Source organism: Lottia gigantea, assembly GCF_000327385.1.
Source record: "Lottia gigantea unplaced genomic scaffold LOTGIsca_3, whole genome shotgun sequence".
NCBI classification, from domain to species: Eukaryota; Metazoa; Mollusca; class Gastropoda; family Lottiidae; genus Lottia; species Lottia gigantea.
This window is the reverse complement of record NW_008708986.1, coordinates 4,244,528-4,266,087: the sequence shown is the minus strand read 5'-3', so window position 1 is coordinate 4,266,087 and position 21,560 is coordinate 4,244,528. Positions and strand designations below refer to the sequence as shown.

The following is a 21,560-nucleotide window of genomic DNA, read 5'->3' as shown; positions in this document are numbered from 1 at the left end:
TTGATAGGTTAAATTCGTGAACATGCCTTCCTTACAAATGTCTTCAAATCATAATAAAAGCAAAGCTACTCTTTGAGAAATATATGAAAAGCGATATAGAGAGAACTATTTCTTTCAGATTGATGCTAATCAACACGAATCTGACAAATTTGTGTGAAAAGAGATATCTCGAGCTTTGTTTTTATCAGATACAACTCAAACTTACCTTCAATTTGAACTCTAACTGTGGTAAAACAGCTAATAAAACATTAGGTGATATTTGGTTTAATTCGTAAATTAAATCATATAAATGATTTGATACATCACTTTTGGACGTTTTACCCAACATCAGTGTGTTGTTGAAAAACTAAAAAAAAATATATACATGATTTAAAATAAATTATTGGGGAAAAATATATTTATACAGTATTACATATTAACTCCTTCTATGCAATGATATTCAATGACATGTTATCTTAAAGTTTTTAACATATGAAGATAACATGATTGATCATGTTTTTATGTACTGTCATTGCACTCAGATTTGAATGGTTATTAACAACTTGCAATTTGAAGGTCAGAAACTTAAAGAAAAAATACAATATTTCAGAAAGACACATATTTTCATGAACTTTTTGGAGCCTAGATGAGTGTCATTATAAACAGAACATAAAACGATTTTAACTTACTGCTTGTATGTAAGGTTCTATAGCATTACTTGTTCTTTTTAATAATTCTCTTGCTAAATCATATGCACATTTATTTTGAGACTGAAAAAAAAGAGAGAAGGAATATCATTTCCATGTTAAAAATATTCTATTTAGTTAAGGTAACCACTGAATCAAAAGGTATTAAAATGGAATTAGTGCAGTTAGTCAATGGCTTCTTAAATAAACATTTTGGACATCAAATAACAAAATATACATTTTTACCTTTTGAGGTTCCACAACATTAATTAATATAGTATCTAATAATTCAGGTGATACTGTATCAGACTCTGATATTAATGGACACATCATATCTAACATAAAATTCTTGACTTTACTTGAATGTTTCTCACTGAAATATAAACACATACAGGTCATTATCAACATTAATGGTTTCTAGTTTTTTATTAATGCACGAACTCAGATCTTAAAAAACTTCAAGTTCAAAGCACTGATGTACATGAGTGGAAATTGATTCTATTCAGCAGTTTAAGGTCAAAATAGCTTGTATGACACAACTCTACATTGTGTATAATATGCGAACAAAATCCGACCCATAAGTCGCTTGGTCTTTCCAATATATTAGGTCACAAACTTCAAAAATAGAAGTAGAAATGGTTGTCGATTATGATTATGAAAGATATTTTTTCATTGGATAGAAAGAAAGATGTACCTGGAAAAGCAGATATTAGACTTTGACAAGGAATAAATGGCAAGATGACTTACCTAACAATAGAAAACATGAGCTTGAACAATGATCGGAATATATCCTGATTATCTTCTAATTCAATACAAATATTAAATGATTTCACCCAAGCTAAATTCTGAAAAACAAAACATACATTTAAAAAATATCTGATATATAATCAGATGGAATAAAGGCATACCTGAATGAATAAAAATATCACTGGAGTGCTCAAAGAGTTACCCTTTTTCACCATTTGCATATATTCTAAACAACTGCTTGCAGTAATCTTATCTTCTTTTGATAAAAATTCCACTGGATTTAATCCAATATACTTATTTACTGTGTATGTTGAGTCTATTTATTACAAACAAATGAAAATTTACTACTCCTGAGATCGATCTGATATTTTCTAGGATTGATCACATTTTTATGAAAATAGTCAACAAGGAGAGGTCATTATATAGTTATTGAGGGGAAATTTGAAGACTTCAAGAATCAAATCAGGATTTTACTACACTATTCCAAAAAGAATGTATATGATCAATATATCACAAAACTGACACCAACCATAAAACATTAATACACTTACCTCTAATAAATAAAAATATCTTTTAAATGAAGGAGATTCTGGATCTTCTAAACCACGTAATTGTTTAATCAAAAACATAAATATATCCTTTAACTGGTCATTATCATTGAACGGAGCCTCGGGAGCGAAGACACGGAAAACATCGGCTATACAACACGCTACTAATAGACGGACATCTTTATTCTGATGATCTGTGAAGTATTCCGAGGCTAACATTAAAGCCAATCCTGAATACTGTGTGTTGTCATCCTGACTCATATCTTGAAAAGCTCTTGCCAGTAACTGAAAGAGAAAGATTGAATATGAAGAAAACTAACACAATCAAAAGGAAATATCCAATAGTATGCAGTTATCTGAATATGATATATAAAGGTATTTTATCTATCTTAGTAGGCTATACAGTTAGTAAATAATAATTACAACTGTTATCCTTAAAGATGGGTTTCCTTAATTTTAGTGTCAAATTAGGCAAACTATTTGATTATTTGGTTATCTAATGAATTATCCTGTATTCTTAATCATATCATTATCTTAATAAAAGTTTTAACCGATCATAAATATTCCTGTATGTAGTCTGGATATACAACAAAGGACTTTTGGACCTTTCTTGATCAGTCACTCATTGGAATTTTGCTCTTCTAATTTAGTTAATAAGGAATAAATCATGGTGACAAACAGGTATTTTCCAAGTCATTAGAACACCTCTACTTTCCACTGGTATAAGTATTAGCATTTTCATTATTCATAAATCTATCATAAATCATAAATGAAAATAAGGGAACCCATCTTTAAGATCAGAATTAGAGAATGAACAAAACATAAGTATTTTGAAAGAAAAATACTTGGTCTTTCAGGCTTAACTTATGGACATCAATCTTTCCTGGCTAACCTATAAGCTTACCCATTTACAGCTGAGTCAACTGGAATAATGAAGACCAATAACTTTTTCAAGGAGACTTTGGCAAAAGGATTCGATCTGATTGGTTATAATTTCTGAAGTCTCATTATTATCAGCTCTGACTTTTCTTAAATCTTGTTACACAGTGTTTAAATTTACATCTTACCTTAAGTCTCTTAACTAACTCATCTTTACTAAGTTCTTCATTGATTTCTTTACATCCAGCTGGATAAACAACCTTAGGTGGTGCCTTACCTTTTGCTTTAGACATTTTGTATTATTTTCTTAATAATCATCTGTAAAAATGTTTATTATTTATCATTAAAATGACTTCCAGGTATAGTACTAGGCCAGATTAGTACCAGATATAGTGGGACTATAATTCAATTCATTTAATAGATCTATACAAATCAAAACAAAGTTTACAATGTTAAAGTCCTCTCCAGGACTAGATCTGTAATTTAGTGTGGTGAGGACTTAAACCAATTTGGTTGAAGAGGTCCAACAGGTGATCTAGAAACTGGATATATGCCTAAAGCAAGCTAATCAGGTCTACTGCCATTGTAAGCTTGTCACTACCTGTACTATTTATTTAGAACTTAGTAGCTGATATTGCAATTCGCATTAATGTAGTCAGTAGTCTACGCCTAGTTTATTGTTCAAAATGAAAATGACATGAGCAAAATCAACATGTTATACAATTTTAAGGTTCTGGAGCAATTATTATGCAATAAAAATGCCTTACAACGTGAAAAAGATAGTAGAATCATATAATTATACAATTCACTAACATATGTAAGGAATCCACAAAGAAATGGTATTTTGTTATTGTTCAACTCTCAACAGTAAAATTTTGCAGCGGCCATGATGGATTTATCTGCAGTGTTAAAGACGTTTACCTGTCTTTTCTATTCCATCGATTTCCAGTAATCCGATGATTTTCAGAATGCAATTCTGAAATGTTCCGGATAAGAAGTTTTTAGAGATCAATTCTCTTTCTAGCCTTTTGGAATTTGACCTTTGATGTCAAATAAAAACAAACAAATTCAAGCAACTTTCTCACAGGAAACGGCGCGAAAGTGCACTTTTCTGAATCGGCCGTGAATGATAACTGCGATTTTGATTGGACAAAATAACCATGACAAGTCTGTCGATTATTTATATCTTTTAGAAAATCGGAGGAAATCTGAGAGTTATGTAGATTGTTAATAAGTATAGTTAGTGTATATTCAACAGCTTAGTTCATCAAGAAATTGATTAATTGAGAAGGTTTATTCAATAATAAAATACAGTGAGGATAATAAGTCAGTGGCGACCAATCAAAATCGTCGTAACAACTCGCCATGACTGATCTATATGCGCGAAAAACTTGCGCAGGAAACAATCGTAAACAAACACGTCAAAGTTATACAACATTTTACAACTTTTGATAGTAAAATTGTAAATGTCACTTCGATTAAGGTCATTTGAAGAATCCATTGGTTTGAGAAATGATTTTAGTCGTCAACAGAAATGCCAGGACAACAAAGAAACCGAAGTTCGAGCCCTCAAAAGAAAGTCAAAGGTCCAATGGGGACGGTTGGAGAAAAAGGCTTGTCGAAGAAAGAGCAGGCTCAAATATTGCAATCGGTGAAGGCAATGTTTGAGGGTCGAATTGATCCAGATGTAATAGAAATGGTTTTGCTGGAAAAGTCATGGAAAGGTAAAGAAAGCATCAATTGTCATTTTCTAAAAATACCAGCCCTTAAAGTTACATAAAAAATATAAGCTGTCCACCAATTTATGTGTCAGTCACTCAGTGTCAACTCTAAAATCAATAATCCTAAAAGTATCTAGGCCTATCATATTATATGGAATGGATAGGCTATTAGTAAAATCATTGGCCAAATCTCCCCCCAAATATACTTTACAAAACAGTGATTAATCCATGTATTAATCCTTTAATATGCCTTTACAATATAATCACATCCATGCCGTTGACGTAGTCAGGATATCATTCCTATGGCTAATGTAGATGTTACCATCTGACATACACATAAGTAACTTTTATTTATAAATGTTTTTTAAGCTTGTAAATGCTTGTTTCTCTCTTTGATTAACCTATTATGTTAATGTTCTATTTTCCAGTTGATGAAGCTGTACAGATTTTATCTTCAATGGTGGAAGATGAGAAACCCTCAAGATCAGATTCATTCTCACAGTTTGATTTGATTGCCTTTAGTTTATTGGAATCTACACCAGATGTTCCTGAACAGAAACAGATCCTGGAAGAAATTCAATTAACTGCAAGTTCAAGCATCAAGATAAATGATAATATTGAAGCCACACATCAAGCAGAAGCAGAAAAAATAAGAGATACCAGTACACCAAAAGAAGCCCCAGTGAAGCATGCTTCTAAAAAGTCAAACAGTACCCCAGTTCAATCAGAGAACAGTCCTAAAATGCCTGTAATTGAAACAAGTATCAGCACAACAATTAAAAAGAGTAACACTAAGGCAGCAAAACGTTTTAAAACTCCTCATGGTCTAAAGAAATATCATCCTCAAAATGTTGATTGTAAAGGTACCAATTTAGTGTTGCAGGATACTCCCACTGTGTCTACCTCAAACACTGGCAGCTTAATAAAGGGAGATAATAGTGTTATGTCAGGATTATCTAACCCTGCATTGGGGCACCATGACCTGTCATCAGAGTTTTCATTACAATCATATTTAGATATGTTTGGTGAAAACTTTGGATTGGCTCAACAGCATGGAGGATTCTGGGATCTGTCTGATGAATCCACTTCTTCAATAAGCAAGGACAACATTCAAACAGATTGGTTATCTTGTCCTGGTACCAAAGAACAGAAAGGTAAAGGTCATGTTGGATCTAGGTCACATGACACCTGTATAATTTCACAGGTGACAACTGCAGATAAATGTGATTCTAAGGTTGATAATGACACGGAAGGAAAATCACCTACTTTAGAGGCAAAATTACCAGAAAACAAATCAGTGGAGGCCAGAGAGGTTAAAACTGACAATATAACTGGTCTGATATCCAAAGTGGATGCATTCTTAAAAGATTCTGCTCCAGTCCAGGAAGGCATTCAAAAGAAGATTAAGAAAAGAAACAAATCCAGGAGTATTGCATCAAGAATTCAAGATAGTACAAAGATGACAACACAAAAAGATATAGACAAGGATAATTCTAAACCAGATGAAGAAAAACCAAGTTCTCAGCGTTTACATCCAAATTTCAATATGGAAGTTGCTGGAAAGGACCAGCCTTCTTCTTCCAAGTTGTGTCCTCAGGCTCCTGTGTTCCAGCCACAGCAAGCAATGAGCAATGATTTATTTACAGGACCTCCTGTATTCATGACACCTGTAGGTCCACGGATATCACCACCCAAACCTTACAGTGGTTCACCAAAGTGGATTCGATCAAATAGGCCACAATCTCCTCTTTTCAGACCTATTAGTCCTAACTTTAGTCTTCAAAGACAACCACCAGCATGTTCTTCTATAACTAAAGATGATACTGGATTCACACCAGTTGTACACAAACATCACTATCATCCAAATCAACAGAAGCAGAAGTCTGGAAAAGAGCTCTTCAATAAATATCAACGTGAGGGAAGATTAACTCTAGTGTTATTAAGAGGGTTGCCTGGAAGTGGAAAATCATATTTAGCAAAGTATGTTTACAATTTGTGTTTTTGTCATGTATGTAAAGTCTGATCTTTGTGTTAAGAGTGAAGAAGTTCCTAAAAAAGCACTGGCCAAGGTCACAAATAAAGAGATAAATGTTCAATACAAGATAAGGTGAAGTTAGCATAGTTAGTATTAAGTTAAAAAAACAACCACGAGTAATCTATTTTGTGTAATATCGACAAATATTAATGAAGTTACGTCCCCAATGCTGAACAACTTAATAACCAGAATTACTTTAAAGAAAGTACGATTATATATATTTGAAAAAGGATAAATTTTCAAATTATTTGTTTTCAAACACAATCCAAAGAACTGAGTAAGCATTACTCTTACAATAGTACAGATCAGCAATGACATCATTGATAATGGTATGTGTATCACATGATATACAAACACTAACTGTTGTAAGAGTGGAACCACTTTAATGAATGTGTCCTTATATTTTTATCACACAATTTACTTTTTCTGTTAATTTTCAGACAGATAGTAGGTAATGGTATAGTACTGTCTACTGATGATTATTTTATTAAAGATGGAGTGTACGAATATGATCCTAATGAACTCTCTACAGCTCATATTTGGAACAAACAGAGAGGTGGGTATCTCTTCTTAAATGGCAAAAATGTGTTTATTACTGATAGAGCTCAAATTTAGTTATCTAGAGCTAGATTACTGATAGAGCTCAAATTTAGTTATCTAGAGCTAGATTTTTTGAGTGACCCAGAAATAGAGTGGCATAGTATGAAACAGAACTGCATTTTGATATGTTTGTTGTTGCTTTAAATTTTTCTCCAACACTGGATGTGTTTTATCATATTCTTGTAATATACATTTTAATTGTGATATGTATTTTTATTGTATGTTTTAGCTATCAATGCCATGGAAGCTAGAATAAATCCAGTTATCATTGATAATACCAATACTAAAGTCTGGGAAATGAAACCCTATGCTAAATCTGTAAGTCACGTCTGGAAGACAGTGGTTCCAGCTGAAAATATTCTCTCTGTATTCATGAAAATTGATCTACATGAGTTGCATTAGCTTCATTCAATGGCTGATTTTGTACACCTGTGCGTGTGTTTTTAAACCTGATTGACGTATTTATGCTTATGGTAAAAATAAATTCAACAAGATTTGAAGGGAAGGGAAATAACTCTATTTTAGTAGAATAAGATTATGCAATGTAAATTTCACCACCTATCATCATGCTGGCTTTCAGCTTGCAATGCAATCAGTTTTAGTCTTATTTTAGTAAATGAATCAACTTCATAGACGCATAAATATGTCCAACTATATTAGAAAAATGTTTAGCTCAAGAAATAACTCACAAATTATCATGACTGCAAGAAATGTTTAATATTTTAAACTTAACTTTACCAGACTGGCTATATTTGATGATTTTGATAAATACAAAACTGCTTACAGGCAATACAGAATAATTATTGTATAGTTATTTTGGAACCAGATACACATTGGAAATTTAAACCTAGAGAACTTCAAGCGTATGTATCTTACCTAATATGTATTTACAAGTTTTCAAGAAAATCATAGTGTTGATTGATTTAGTAATTAAAACATATTCATTAAGAGAATTTTTTTGATTGCCTGCCTTATCACTAGATTATTAGTTTGTTTTCTTATTGCTCATAACATGTTATGGCTTCATTTGTTTTTTAAAAAAAAGTCTTGTGCTCTTTGCAAGTGCTTTCATAATTTCTTTTAAAAGTGCATCTTATACTGTGCTGAGTATAAAAATTCTGTCAAGATAACTAATTTGGAGTTTGTCAGTAAAACTAGAAATTAACATGTTTCAGGTTCTGATTAATATTTATATATTCTAACTAGAAAGATGTTATACTAGTATATTTTATTATTATACAGGAGAAACACACATGGTGTTAATAAAGAGAATATTAATAAGATGAAAGATAGATATGATTACAATGTTACAATAGAACAACTCTTATATACAGACAAGTAAGTTATAAACTTCTTAATATAACTTTAGTAAAGTGTTCACAGCTCACTGTTAATATTTGAGCCTTCAAATTAATGTGTGACGAGAATTATCCTCGTTTGAAGTTAAAAAGACGACTTTTCTTGAGATTTTCTAACATGTGTAGAAAATACTTATAGATAAAGAAAGTGAAATTCCTAGTTTGCAGTATTTTTGAAGGAATTATGCAATTTTCGTACATTTCAAGTACTTCTGAAGCATATTTGCATTATTCAAGACCAAAATCAACCCCTGAAAATGGCAAACCTGCCCCTTTAAAATATATTTGAATTTATTAAGAGACATTGAATTAGTTTAAAATATTTCTGACTTCTATGTACAGGCTTGTACCTTAAAGATTTGCACTTTGCAGTTTCAAATATAAGAAAACAAGGTCTGGCATTGATGGAAGTAAAAGACTTAAAAACTAAACTGTTCTGCATATATTGCTGTTTTTTCAAATTTTGTTTAATGCACATTTTATATTTGATTTTCCAGACCTGTTCAGCCAACACTAAAAATTATTCCATCTCAAAATAACAACACAAAGATAGAAAAGTGTGGAGACATTAAGATAGAAAGCGCACAAAATAATTCAACCTTAAGAACTGAAGAATTGTCAGACTTAATCAATAAAAACGTGAAAAAAGTAGAAGCAACAGACAGTGGTATCAATATGGAAGAGGGGATTCAAAATTATTTTGAAACGAAAAAAGGGGAAGAAAATAGTCCTGCAGAAAAGACAGAGTGTAAGGAGTATCCAATGTTTAGTGAAGATCCTTGGAATGAAGGAGTTAAAATAGAAATGTCTGCCATTGTGGAAGCACATAACACATGGAAAGATGGGAAAGTGGAAAACGAAGAAACAGCTAATGATGCTCCCAAATCATGTCTTGAAACAGCTGTTAGCAATGAAAAATTGCCAAGTCCCAAACCAATGAGAACTAAGAAGCGTAATCGTCACAATTCTACTGAGGTTAAAAAGGAACAACCCTCTGAATTGGCAGGAAATGGAGCTCCAGTATGTACTGAGCCAGAGGGAAAACAATCTTCTCAAGTATTGAAAGAGACAGATAAAACTAGTGAAATCGGCCAAGAAAACTCTGTTCAAAAGACTGAACAGATTGATTCAAGTGATTCTGGAAAGCCTTCCGAGATTCTGGATCCAAACTCAGAAAACCAAAATTTTAAAATTGATGACAAAGATGGAATTTGTGGAGTAAAAACTAATGAAACTGAAGGGAGGTTGACTGAAAACAGTGTTGAAAATCCAAACCCACAAAGAATTCGTCATTCAAGTTCCAAAAGCTCAAATTGTTCAGAAGCAAGTTATGCCTCTTCAGTTGTCATCTCAGATGGAAATCGAGAAAAATCTGAGGCAAGTGATTCTGAGGAGTTCTTTGATGCAAACACTTCCTTAAATCAGAGTCAAAATTGTAATACCTCAGCAGGGGAAAGCAGTCCAAAAACAGAAACAAAAGAGAAAGATGCAATCCAAAATCCACTTTTAGACTTAGAGGTAGAAAGTTCTGGAAAGAGTGGAAACAATTCAGATTCAAATCAAAACTCGCCACAGAGAAAGAATCGTAGAAAGAAACGAACAGGAAAACCTTTGCTGGACAAAGAATTTAAAATGAAAATTAAAACTGAATCATGGAATTCTTTTACTGTTGAAGATTTTAAAGAAGCAACTTTACCTGTTATTTCAATTCCTAAATGTGATAATGAAACAAATGTATCTGATTCTTCAACTTTGACTGAAGGATTGGATTTCAAATTTGTGGACCATGTAAATTTGGGAAAAGTTGATCCATCTTATAATAATTATGTGAAAATTATGATTGCCAAGAGCAGTAAGATAAATGAAAGTATTCCAGACACAAAAAGTTGTATATTGCGCACTTTTGGTCTTGATAAGGGTTGCATGACTGATGACTTAATTTCAAGTCTAGAACCAAATCTAGATTTTCTGCGAACCAGTTTTCCAGAACATTCTGAAGAGCGTTGTCAAGAAATTTTGGAAATGTGTCAAAATGATGTAGAGTGGGCTATAAATTTGATATTAGACTGTGGTTCTACAGTGTCTCTTACTTCTGGAGAAAAAGAAGAAATTGCATCTGAAGTGCTAAAACTAAAACGTGGAAATTCTGTGACGTCTGCTGACTTGATCATTTCTGAAGAAGAAAGTAATGTTTTTATCAATTCATTTTCACCTAAATCCTTGTTTGATATCTGTAATGAACAAATTCAATCAAGTCACCTAAATTTACCAGAAATTCAACAAACTTTGATTAAAAATGGCATGAAACAATTGGAGCAGATGGAAACTCATGCATTAACTAGAATGAAAAGCATATCACATGAAAATCTTTTAGAAGATAATTCAATGGTTACTGGAGTGGAAGGCGTAGCAAATCAGACAAGTGGCTCGAGTGTAAAATCTAGTCATGGATATAGGAACTCAATGAGCTATATTCTCAATGAGGATATTTTAAGACGGGAAGGCGTTGTTGGGGAAACAAAGGCTTTGAAAATGTTGGAGACTTACGATTCATCAGATTCTAGTGATGACAATGAAACTCAAAATTCTGGATCAAATTTGTTGCGTTTATTAACATCATCTAAAGCTGCTCCCTCAGCTAATATTGCTCCTTCTTCAAGTTCTTCCATGACCAGAATTGATAGTGCAATAATATCCGCAGTGCCTGCTTTGCCTTTAGTGTCATCTAAAACTGTGGAAACTATCTCAGCTGAGAATAGCATTTCTGACTTAAAAACTTTGGATAAGTGCAATGAAAATGGAATTTTAGAGTTAAAGAACAATAGTATTACTTTAGAAAGTACAGAGAGTACTGAAATTTTAACAGAGCTGAAGGAAGTAACACCAGTTAAATCAGCATCAGTAACTCGTGATATTAGTTCACCTATAGATGATATAGAAACAGAACTTTCAGTTAAATTACCATCAACATTAGTTAGTCAGTTAGAACAACTATTTGGTCAGATTACCGAAACAGGTTAGTACAGATTCCAGTTACATTGATATATATTACCCAAATACTTTGCATAGGCAACCTTGGTTATAAGTACACCAAGAATCTTCTTTTCAGTAATATGAACTCCTATGAGGAATTAGCTTTTATGAATCCAGTTCTAGATTCAGCTCACCTTATCATGAAGTACAGAATAATACCTTCTTTTGGTCCAGCTAGTGGCATTCATAATGACCATTGTGCATTAAATATATAAAGACAGTAATTTTTATATTTCAGACAATCAAGATGATCAAGAAATATATTTAGATTTAAAGGCAGCTAAACATCTTCATCGCTGTTTAAGATTAACTTCCAAAAATCAAACCATACAAAGACATGCTCAACTGAGAAATGGTAAGTAGTATAGAAGATTATTGTGTTTGGTATTGCTAATCATGCCAAGATACAATATGTATCATGATTAAGGGATCAAAATATGATATGTATTGGGTAATGGAAATAAAATGATCATATTATCTTCAAAGTTTCAATAACTATATAATTGTGATACTTGGTAGAAGTGGTTAACGTCCACTGTCATATAAATAGTCAGTGAAAAAAGTTGTGATTCCTCTCAACCTACTTATAAAAATTTTTTTTTACGGAAATGAGAGGTATTATCAAGTATTGATACACGACCTTATGTTGATTTATTAACATTATAGGATAACATTACTAAATTACTTATATTTCTTATTTTCTAGATGAAGCATTAGCAAGAAAAATGCAAGAAGAAGAAAATAAACCTAGAGTGAGAGTAAGACCTAAAATACAACCTAAACCTGTATATTTAGAAGATATTATTCAGGAAGAACTGGCCCGTAAGAACTCTAAAGAGAAATATGTAAGTAAATTATGTATGAGCTTATATTATGTATGATTTAAATTGATAGAATCAAAATGATTTACAAGGGTGGTCATTATGGTACAAAATATTGAAGTGCCTCTTAGTCAGTAAATTCCTATATTAGATGTCATTAGTAATAAGCAGATGTATGTGTATCAGAAACATTTTAAGTTTTTAGTACCATCCAAATTTTCTGTGGTTGCTATATTTCCAGTAAAACTGGACCATAATATTATGATGTCACTATTGCAAATGTTTTCCCCATGAATAGTACTTTACTCATGTAGTACTTCTATTAATTTACATAGCATCACCAGTAAAATTTTGCTGAATATTTCAAATTTTTCAGATGAAGTATATTGAAGCTACTGGAGATCATATTGCCATAGCAACCAAATTAAAGCGTCAAAAATTATTGCAAAAATATCCAGGATTAGATGAGACATTTTTTGAAGAAATTTTTCAAGCCAATGGGTAAGCAAAAACTTGTGATTAGCAAAATGGTGATAAGAAACTGTCTGAAAACTTTTCACTGATGAACTCTGGTGTACATTTGTAATAAAACTTGTGTGGAAATCTTTGAAACATTTTCTGGAAAGCAACAATTTTGAATCCTAGATTCTATGAAAGTTTTTAATGGTATTCCTCTGTGAATGTGTCTTGTCATGACACCACTCATAGATGTCGAGATATAGCATAGTCCATTACACACAAAGCTTATGAAACCATTTTCAAATACTCATGATTGTTCCATCTAAAATTCTTTTGAGGAAGCTTAAACCAGTTATTAATTCCTTTTAACAGTTATAGCTATGAAGATACTGATTCTGCTCTGAAATCAGCTCTGGGACCCAACATTCCTGTTAAAACTGTTATGACACCAGAGGCAGAAGAAGAATATTATTCTAAATTAATAGATGAAGCTAAACAAAACAGCCTACTAGATGTGGTATGTATCAAACATTTTGTCAGATAATTTTATTTGGCAAAACTGACCATCATATCCAATACTTTCTATACACTTTCAATGGTTAGTCATTTAATTTAGTCAGATAATTTGAGCTGACAAGTCAGTCACACTAATAGTTGTACTTACTCTCAAAGAATAATGTTGTTGATTTTTATTTTAAGTTGGATTCTACTTCATCAAAGAAAGCTAAAAGAAAAGAATATCAAGGTATAGAATCGTATGATCTAGACTATCAGGAAGTACGTGGTGAAGCTGATTTACATCATAGATTACGTCAACAATGTTTTATCAAGGCTAGGGAAGCCTTTCAACGTGGTATGAGAGAGGTGTCTTCTTTTTATTCTCAACAGGTATATGCTTTTCTTTATTTATTTACTTAAACATGGTTTGGAGTTTTAATAAATGAGGAGCTATAATTGATTTACTGGATTTGTGAAACAAGGACTCTGCGCCATCTATTTTCTGTAGTTTCCAAGTCTACATGCCAAAATCAGAAATACTATTAAGTTGTCTGGAATAGTTCAGAAATTTGACTCATTGAATGTCATCAGTCTTGCACTGGTTAATATAACCATAGCAACAACATTCACAAGTTTACAACATGAAAATTCTTTTGATCTTTTAAAAGGGTCATCTACATTCTCAAAAGCTGAAAGACGCAAATGTGAGAGCATCTAAAAAAATATTAGAATCAAGGTAAGAGAATTGTTTTTACAATACATATATTTAGTGTTCCAATTTCGAAGAAACTTCAACAATATATTATTGTTATACTGTTTTGACAGTCAATGAGTGTGTATTGAAAGTGGTATTGTGTTGTGTCACAGCGTTTCATACTGTGTCATTTCAGAACTGGTGTATTAACACCTTAAACGGTTAGAATAAAACCTTAAGTTTTTATCAATTTAAAATATGTCTTTTTTTAACAGGCAGCTACAAGTTCAGAGAGAAATGACTCTTGATCTTCATGGTTTTCATGTTGAAGAAGCTATTCTTGTTTTAAATAGAATAATGCAACAGAAAGAAAAGGGTGAGTAAATTCTCATCTAACAGAAGTAAAGAGGAGAAATTAATATCTGACCAAAAGTCTGTATTTGCAATTGAGTGTACAAGAATGAAATAGTTTTGACCAGCAAGAATATACACAGGAATATGCTATTTGCTGGATTAAATCCCAAGAATGTGAAAATAAATTGTGCTGTTGGTAAGTAGAACGCTTTCAAATTCTTTATTTTCATTCCATTTTCAGAATTTTCAGCACGCCCTGACAGAAGACAACAGTATCTTTATGTTATAACAGGGCGTGGTCTAAACAGCAGAGGTGGTGTGGCTAAGATTCGTCCTGCAATACTCAGTTATCTGAAATCAAACAATATCAGGTAAGCTTGATTATGATTCATTTCCATGTATAATATGAAAGTAGCACCACAGTCTCTGGGAAATAAATAACCATATTGGATGCAAGCAGGACTTCAGGTTCTTTCATCGTTTAGATATGTCAAGGGTTGAAATTCCATTGTTATTTGTGTAGCTTAAATGATATAAGGCATGCTGAAGTAGCATTTTGAAGCCATTTACAGATTTATATTTGGGTATCCTCATTGATGAAGTCAACTTTACTAGCAAATATTTATTTCATTTGTGCCTTTTTTCACCTACAGATTTACAGAGGAGAAACAAGGGCTATTGAAGGTGCAGCTGAAATATAAACCTTGACAAGATGAAAAAAATTCAGCAATTTCTTCTGTGATCTCAATTTTTTTTATTGCTCATGATTGTATATATATTTTGTATAGATTATTTTATAAATCAAATGAAGATTTCAACAATCCTCACTTTTTGCTTTTTATAAGCTTTAATGTAGCCACTACAGTTAAGGTCTAACGAAGGCCTTCATGAACATTCATCCCTATAATATTTGGACAGAACCTGATGACATTTGCTTTAACCAATCATTTGGTTTTATCTTGCACTGAAACTCGTTTGACAAATCATATAGAAATTGTTAGTAAATTTTAGTCAGGATAGAAGCAATTCTTGAAAATGGGTTTGCTTTATTGAGCATGTGATATGAATTAAAGACATTAATATTTTGAATTATTAATTAATAAATTAATTAATTAAGAAACATTGACATTTTGAAGATTTTTTTGTAAAAATGAACAGGTAATATGTTATGTTAAATAGTATTTTTGTCAGGGTATTGTTTTATTATTTTAAGTGCTATTGTTATGTTATATATATTTTATTTTTTCTTAAAAATAAAATTTGTTTTATCTTATGTAAAAAAAAAAAAAAAAACTATTAAATGGAATATGTATCTTAAATCCATTATTTCTTTAAATTTTCAATCCAGATATAACTAGTTCATCTATGTTGATTTGATATATTTCTCATTTCAATTCAACAATCGGCCTACCGTGAAAGTTACGCTTTAAGACTTATGAGTAGTTGTAAACAAAGCCAATGAAAACACAACCTTGTCAGATTCCATCCAATATGATAATAAATGTATCATTGGTAATACAATAGTCATAATATTGTGAATCATTCAATGAAAACTATAAAGCTTGGGACTATATTCAGGTTACAATATTACTATCACTTGACAAATAAATCTAACATGCTGGAAGCAAAGGGTCTCATCAAGAAGACAACCAAATTTCATCAGAGAGACAGATTCAGCTTTACAGAAACTGCTGCTATGAGTGGCTTTGAAGACAATTATTCAAAACAGGATGCAGAATTCATAAAAAAAAGTTTGCTAATGGGTGTGCATTACCTGTCTTGCTTGCGATATACCACAGTAATTGAATTGGATTGATGGTCTCAATCTATTCATGAAAGCATGTGCCAAGACAAAATGTCTAGTAATAACAACAATATATTTCATATCTAGATTTATTCACAATTGTACAAAAGTTATCAAAAAATATAACAAGCCATTCAAATATACATTGTCCTCCTTTTGCCCCTGTCTGCCTAAATGTGAATTTACTTGATGCCAAGGAAAAAATCTCTATTTATTCTTCATATAATTTCCAATGACCACCACAAATACAATTTTTAACAAATCTTTGTTCCCATGATTTCAAAATGGCAGAATTAGTAGGAGTGTTGAGCAAGGAAAAGGATCCACAGCGACAACACTCTCTGACAGGACCTGATGGTTTTAATCCTAGATGAATCTGACGTACAATATCATATCTTTGTCTTGATTCAACTGTCGACTCAGGAATATAGAGAAGTCGTGATTGCTGTAGTGTAAATAAGAACTCTGGTTCATCTCTTGTCTTTAGTGATAAAGGAAGTTGCTGAGTGAAAATGGAATAACTGTAATTCTCGGCACCAAAACTCTGTTTAATATCAGGAATAAGAACTTGATTTGGGAGTAAGAGACACTCATCATTTAAATTTTCATCATATTCAAGATTACTATCCTTGCTACACAACCATGTTTTGGTTAAAAGTTTGAATAAATTTGATAAACAATCTAGTTGAGAGGTTGTTGTGAAAACAGGAAGACAACCTGGATTGATCAGACCCCAGATTCTAATAATAACCAGAAGTTCACGAAGATTATTGAGCACCACAGTATCTCGTAGTAATGTGGAACCAGGAAAGCTACCATAACTTTGATATAATGGTATTGATGATAATAAATGTAGACAGAAGTCCGCTACCCATTGTATTAGTGGTTGAAGAAACTGAAGTGTATCTGAAGAGGGAAAAAGTAGTACATGACACCTTAAATATATCTGTTAAAAAAAACCTATTATTTCAGCTATAAGTTGTCAAGTGTTATAGCATAAAATGTTTTAGATGAGTTAAAACCAAACTTGTTTATCACAACAGTGTTTCCTTAAAAATTACTAAGAAAGCTTGAAAATGAAATAAATTGCATTAAGGAACATCAGCACCAAATCTGCCATAGAGTAAGAAAGCTTAATTTAAGTGGATTGATTAGGCAAGTGAAACTGAAACACATACAATATAAAAGGCAATTTAAATCTATTACTTGGGTTTGAAATTGTAAGGAATTAACACTTACTTCCAGAATTACCTCCCCTTTTTAAAGCTTCTACAATGAATTCCTCAGTATCTAAGTTACGTAAAACACTGTCAATATCAGCTTCTTTCTGACTATTACACATCATAGTCAACTTTTCAGCTGGGCTCTGAAAAAGCAACCATTCAATGAGCATATAGTGAATACAATTCAATTGAATGGAGCTTATAGACTGATTGGAAGACGGAAGGAATTCTAATATTTCTCAATCACACTACAAGCAAGCCTTTACCAATAGAATTCATGTGAACACTTGGTTCTTAAAAAAATAACCTATTACTCAAATATGGCATGTCTGTCCTTCATATAAAAAGATCATCAAAGATAAAGAAAAGGAATCACTCAAAAACAAAGAATATCATATCCTATAATGGTAAATGATGAGTCATCACTAAGACAAAAGAGAAATGACATCTCAAGCTTATGCTTATAATTAAAAGAAACTACCAATGTCAAAAATAAAGGCTACTCGTCTCAGAGAAACTCATGTCACAAATTTTTAGTACCAAATTACCACAAAGAATGGTAAATATCAAGTTATGAAATAAACCCCAATCTACCTTGTCTGAAGCAGATACACTTTTAGGTCTCAAAATTCCTTTCAAAACAGATGATATTGAATTACAGATGAGCAATGCTCGACAATCTGCTGCCTTCTGCTGTCCATTACTGAGAAAATTATATAGGGCCATCTGTAAGGCTATCAAACGCATGCGTAGAAATTCTTGCATGGAACCAGGTTGCTTCTGAAAATCATCTGAGAGCCTTTGACAGATACCTTCAACCATTCCTACATAAAATAAAATTTTAAATAATAGTTTAATTCAAATAAAATTCAATCGAAAGATCAAATAAAAGAACGAATTAAACAATATTAACCATGTAGACTCCAAAATGGAGGCAGACCCAAAGCTGTAAATCTTATTTTACTTAGATCAATATTACTATTATTTGGATAATATATTGCATTACAATGCAAGAACTTTACCTTGTCTAATGGCCAAAAAGACATCCCACCAATCATAACCAAAACATAACATATATTCTAATAACAGTAAAACACTAGGCGGCGATAGTTGTATTGGTCCCTCACGCATATTAAAGACACGTAGCAACACCATATCATTACCATGTAAACCTATCAATCCACACCCAGAGAGCGTCTGCACCATGGTTGTAAAATAACATTGAGTTTTTGGCCGACTGTCTTCACTTATTCCAAGAGATTCCAATGTACAAGAATGGATTGTCTGTATTGTGTGTCTGTGGACAATTTTCACTGAACCGTCTTTATATGTACAGGCAAAATACGACACAAATCCTGGAGCATCAATATAGTTTCTTCCCATGAACAAAGTTGGAGTAGCAATACATGTAAGCATTGAATTGGAGGTTACACTTGCTTTATGCATCCATTTTGGTGTTTTGTATGAAAAATCTGGTTTTGCACTTTGGAAAAATCTGTTGAGAGGCATCATTTGTTCCACAAGTTGCCAGACTTCAACACAGCTGTAACTATGGTTACCACAACACACTAGTAAAGTATCAGGGTTATCTTTATTCATGAAGTATAAATCTGTAATTTGTACAGAGCTAATGTCCTTGCTTCCACATTCCAGCTGAGATTTCATAAAGAGACTAGGACCTGGTTTTGATGTTAAAGTACAAGTTAAATGTTGAAGAGAGACTTCTACATAGAAACACTGAACTGCAGATGCTAATGTACCATCTGTGACAACAAAGACTACCTCTCCAGTTGCTGAAAAGGCTATATCAACCTCAGCTAATCTGAGATGACCAGCAGATAGACTAGTTTTACTAGTAATAATTTGAGGATCTTGGTCTTGAAGTAATCCAACACTGACCTGAAGATACAGTAAAGGGAAAAATAACAATCATTTTTTAAGTCGTTCCTGCAAAATTGATCAAACATAACAAATCATTATTTAAAACACAAAAGATATGCATGAAAAAATGACCTCAATAATTTTTTGCAAAGATGAGAAAGTCTAATGTAAATCAGAATGAGTTTAAAACTGATATATACTAGATGGTATTACATAGCTCCAGGATAAAATAACTTAAGGCTGCAATGTGGCCGTACGATGATTCCACAAATCCTTCAATGTAAAAAATAAATCGGGTGTTAATGGGTCAGGAAACAAAGAGCTAGTCACCCACAGTAATGATATTAATTGATTTACCCATTTTGGCTTCTTGCCATCTGTTCTTAACTGTCTCAAAACGCTAAAATAGCATTGGGCTTAAATGGATGTTTGGATATGATTTGCTATGAACCGTTTTTCATTTCGTTTGAGTTTGTGTACACATGTAACAAGTGGAAAAATGTCACTTACCATGCCACTAGTTGAAACAGCTATCCAACCATCTAATGGTTTCCCACCAAAATTACTAACAGTAGGTGTGACTCTATTCCTGACAAACTTCTCATGATACATAATATTATCTTTTTTATCAGGATTAAAAATCACCTAAAAGGTCAAAGCTCATGAATCAAAATTGTAAAAAATCTCGCTGTGCAGAATGAAAAGTCAATCATTGTCTAGGATACGTTGAGAAATATCCATTTATTAGCTGCATTACTGGAATTGTCATAAATTCGAGGTATGCCAAAGGCTTTCTGGCTGAATTAATATTTCAGTATCTCAGATGATTGCCTGTCAGACCTTCTTCAATGCTTATGCTTCACCAGATTATGACGTAAATATTAAATTTTGCTTTATATTCAAGAAAGGCGTGTGTGTGATAGTGATATCATGTTCTGGTCAAGTTTTCTCTGGAAGTGTCACTAAAAATACACATACAGAAACTGGAAAATCTCTTTTCTGTCCCTTTACAAGATGAGTATGTTACATCTTTAATATTTCTTCTACATTTCATTGAATCTCATGAAATTCAGTAGAAAGAAGACTTAATTAACCTGCCACCATACCTGAATTCCATTGTGTAACCAAGCAACTTTTAAAATATCTTCATTCTCCAAGATGGCTTCACCAAATAGCTTCCATTTACTCAAAACATGCTCCTATTCAAATGAGTTTTCAAAATTAGATAAGCTTAGATCAATATTAATAGAAACACAGATGAACTCTTTAGAAGTGGTGTAAGATTCAAGGGATTGTAAGTAGATATAAGCTAACATTGAAATGCTGTTATGTTGTCATGTCTTGAGAGTTTGAGTGTGGTTCAAACCTAACGCTATGCAAATGACAATCTGACTCTAAAATTCTAATTAAGAAAACAGGACATTGAGAAGGTAACCTTTCACCATTCCAACGGTAACCCTTCACCATTCCAAACGTAACCTTTCACCTTTCCAAAGGTAACCCTTCACCATTCCAATTTTATCTATCTTCTAAGGTACTAATATAAATGAGTACTTCACTGGCAAAACATTATGAAATGGGAATTAACTGTTCTTTTTTATCTTTACATCATTCAGAATCTTTAGGCTTTGTATTTTTAAATCAATAAGCTTATAGAAATAAATTTTCTAAGAAAGGTATTACTATTTCTCTGTATTTGTAGGCCTAAAATGTCAGTGGGAGAATTAAATGCTGAACTTACAGGCATAATCCATACTTGACAAAGTCCTTGTGTGTTGGCAATGAGCAGTTTGGAACCAGTAGCATCCCAGGCTATATTTGATATAGGTATACTGCCAGTCATTACAGTATAGGTATTCCATGGTTTATCTAAATCATAAACGCATACTTCATACCATATCTCATACCAATAGTGATTCCTGAAACAAACAAAATCTTCAGGATTTATGGCGATCTTGACCATTTAGAATGAACCCTTTTCAATGTAAAATTAAGATACAAGAGAGAATTTACATGGAAGCCTCAAAATAGCCATTGCCGGTACTATTTTGAGGTTGATATTCTATTTCTCTTCCAATTATTGAAATATTCTAAAATCTTTTTGCTTTGCTAAAGCATTAGCATACGATCCTTATCTGTAAATCTCAAGTTTAATATAAAATACAAATTCTCATGATCAACAATAGTTAAGATTCATTTTTTTGATAAGGGAAAAGAAAATAGCAGGAAATATTTAAACT

At 32.2% G+C, this 21,560-nt stretch overlaps 3 protein-coding genes across 3 annotated transcripts; 1 reads left to right on the top strand and 2 right to left on the bottom strand.

The window, feature by feature from the left end:
* Window positions 1-184: 184 nt before the first annotated feature.
* Window positions 185-2,221, bottom strand: LOTGIDRAFT_177294 (hypothetical protein; the record flags this gene model as incomplete). The annotated part of the gene is made up of 5 exons (XM_009057304.1): window positions 185-346; window positions 669-749; window positions 912-1,038; window positions 1,413-1,510; window positions 1,964-2,221. The coding sequence occupies 5 exons, from the start codon at window positions 2,219-2,221 to the stop codon at window positions 185-187; spliced, it is 726 nt and encodes a 241-aa protein (XP_009055552.1).
* A 4,269-nt stretch (window positions 2,222-6,490) lies between these two features.
* LOTGIDRAFT_96590 (hypothetical protein) lies at window positions 6,491-8,534 on the top strand (the record flags this gene model as incomplete). Its single annotated transcript, XM_009057303.1, has 5 exons — window positions 6,491-6,557; window positions 7,044-7,151; window positions 7,425-7,513; window positions 7,982-8,058; window positions 8,438-8,534. Coding segments are annotated over 5 exons (438 nt in total), but the record flags the coding sequence as incomplete, so codon positions are not given.
* Window positions 8,535-16,290: 7,756 nt separating this feature from the next.
* LOTGIDRAFT_209457 (hypothetical protein) lies at window positions 16,291-21,283 on the bottom strand (the record flags this gene model as incomplete). The annotated part of the gene is made up of 7 exons (XM_009057302.1): window positions 16,291-17,122; window positions 17,456-17,582; window positions 18,034-18,263; window positions 18,462-19,338; window positions 19,831-19,965; window positions 20,427-20,519; window positions 21,062-21,283. The coding sequence occupies 7 exons, from the start codon at window positions 21,281-21,283 to the stop codon at window positions 16,428-16,430; spliced, it is 2,379 nt and encodes a 792-aa protein (XP_009055550.1). The 3' UTR covers window positions 16,291-16,427.
* Between the last annotated feature and the right edge of the window lie 277 nt (window positions 21,284-21,560).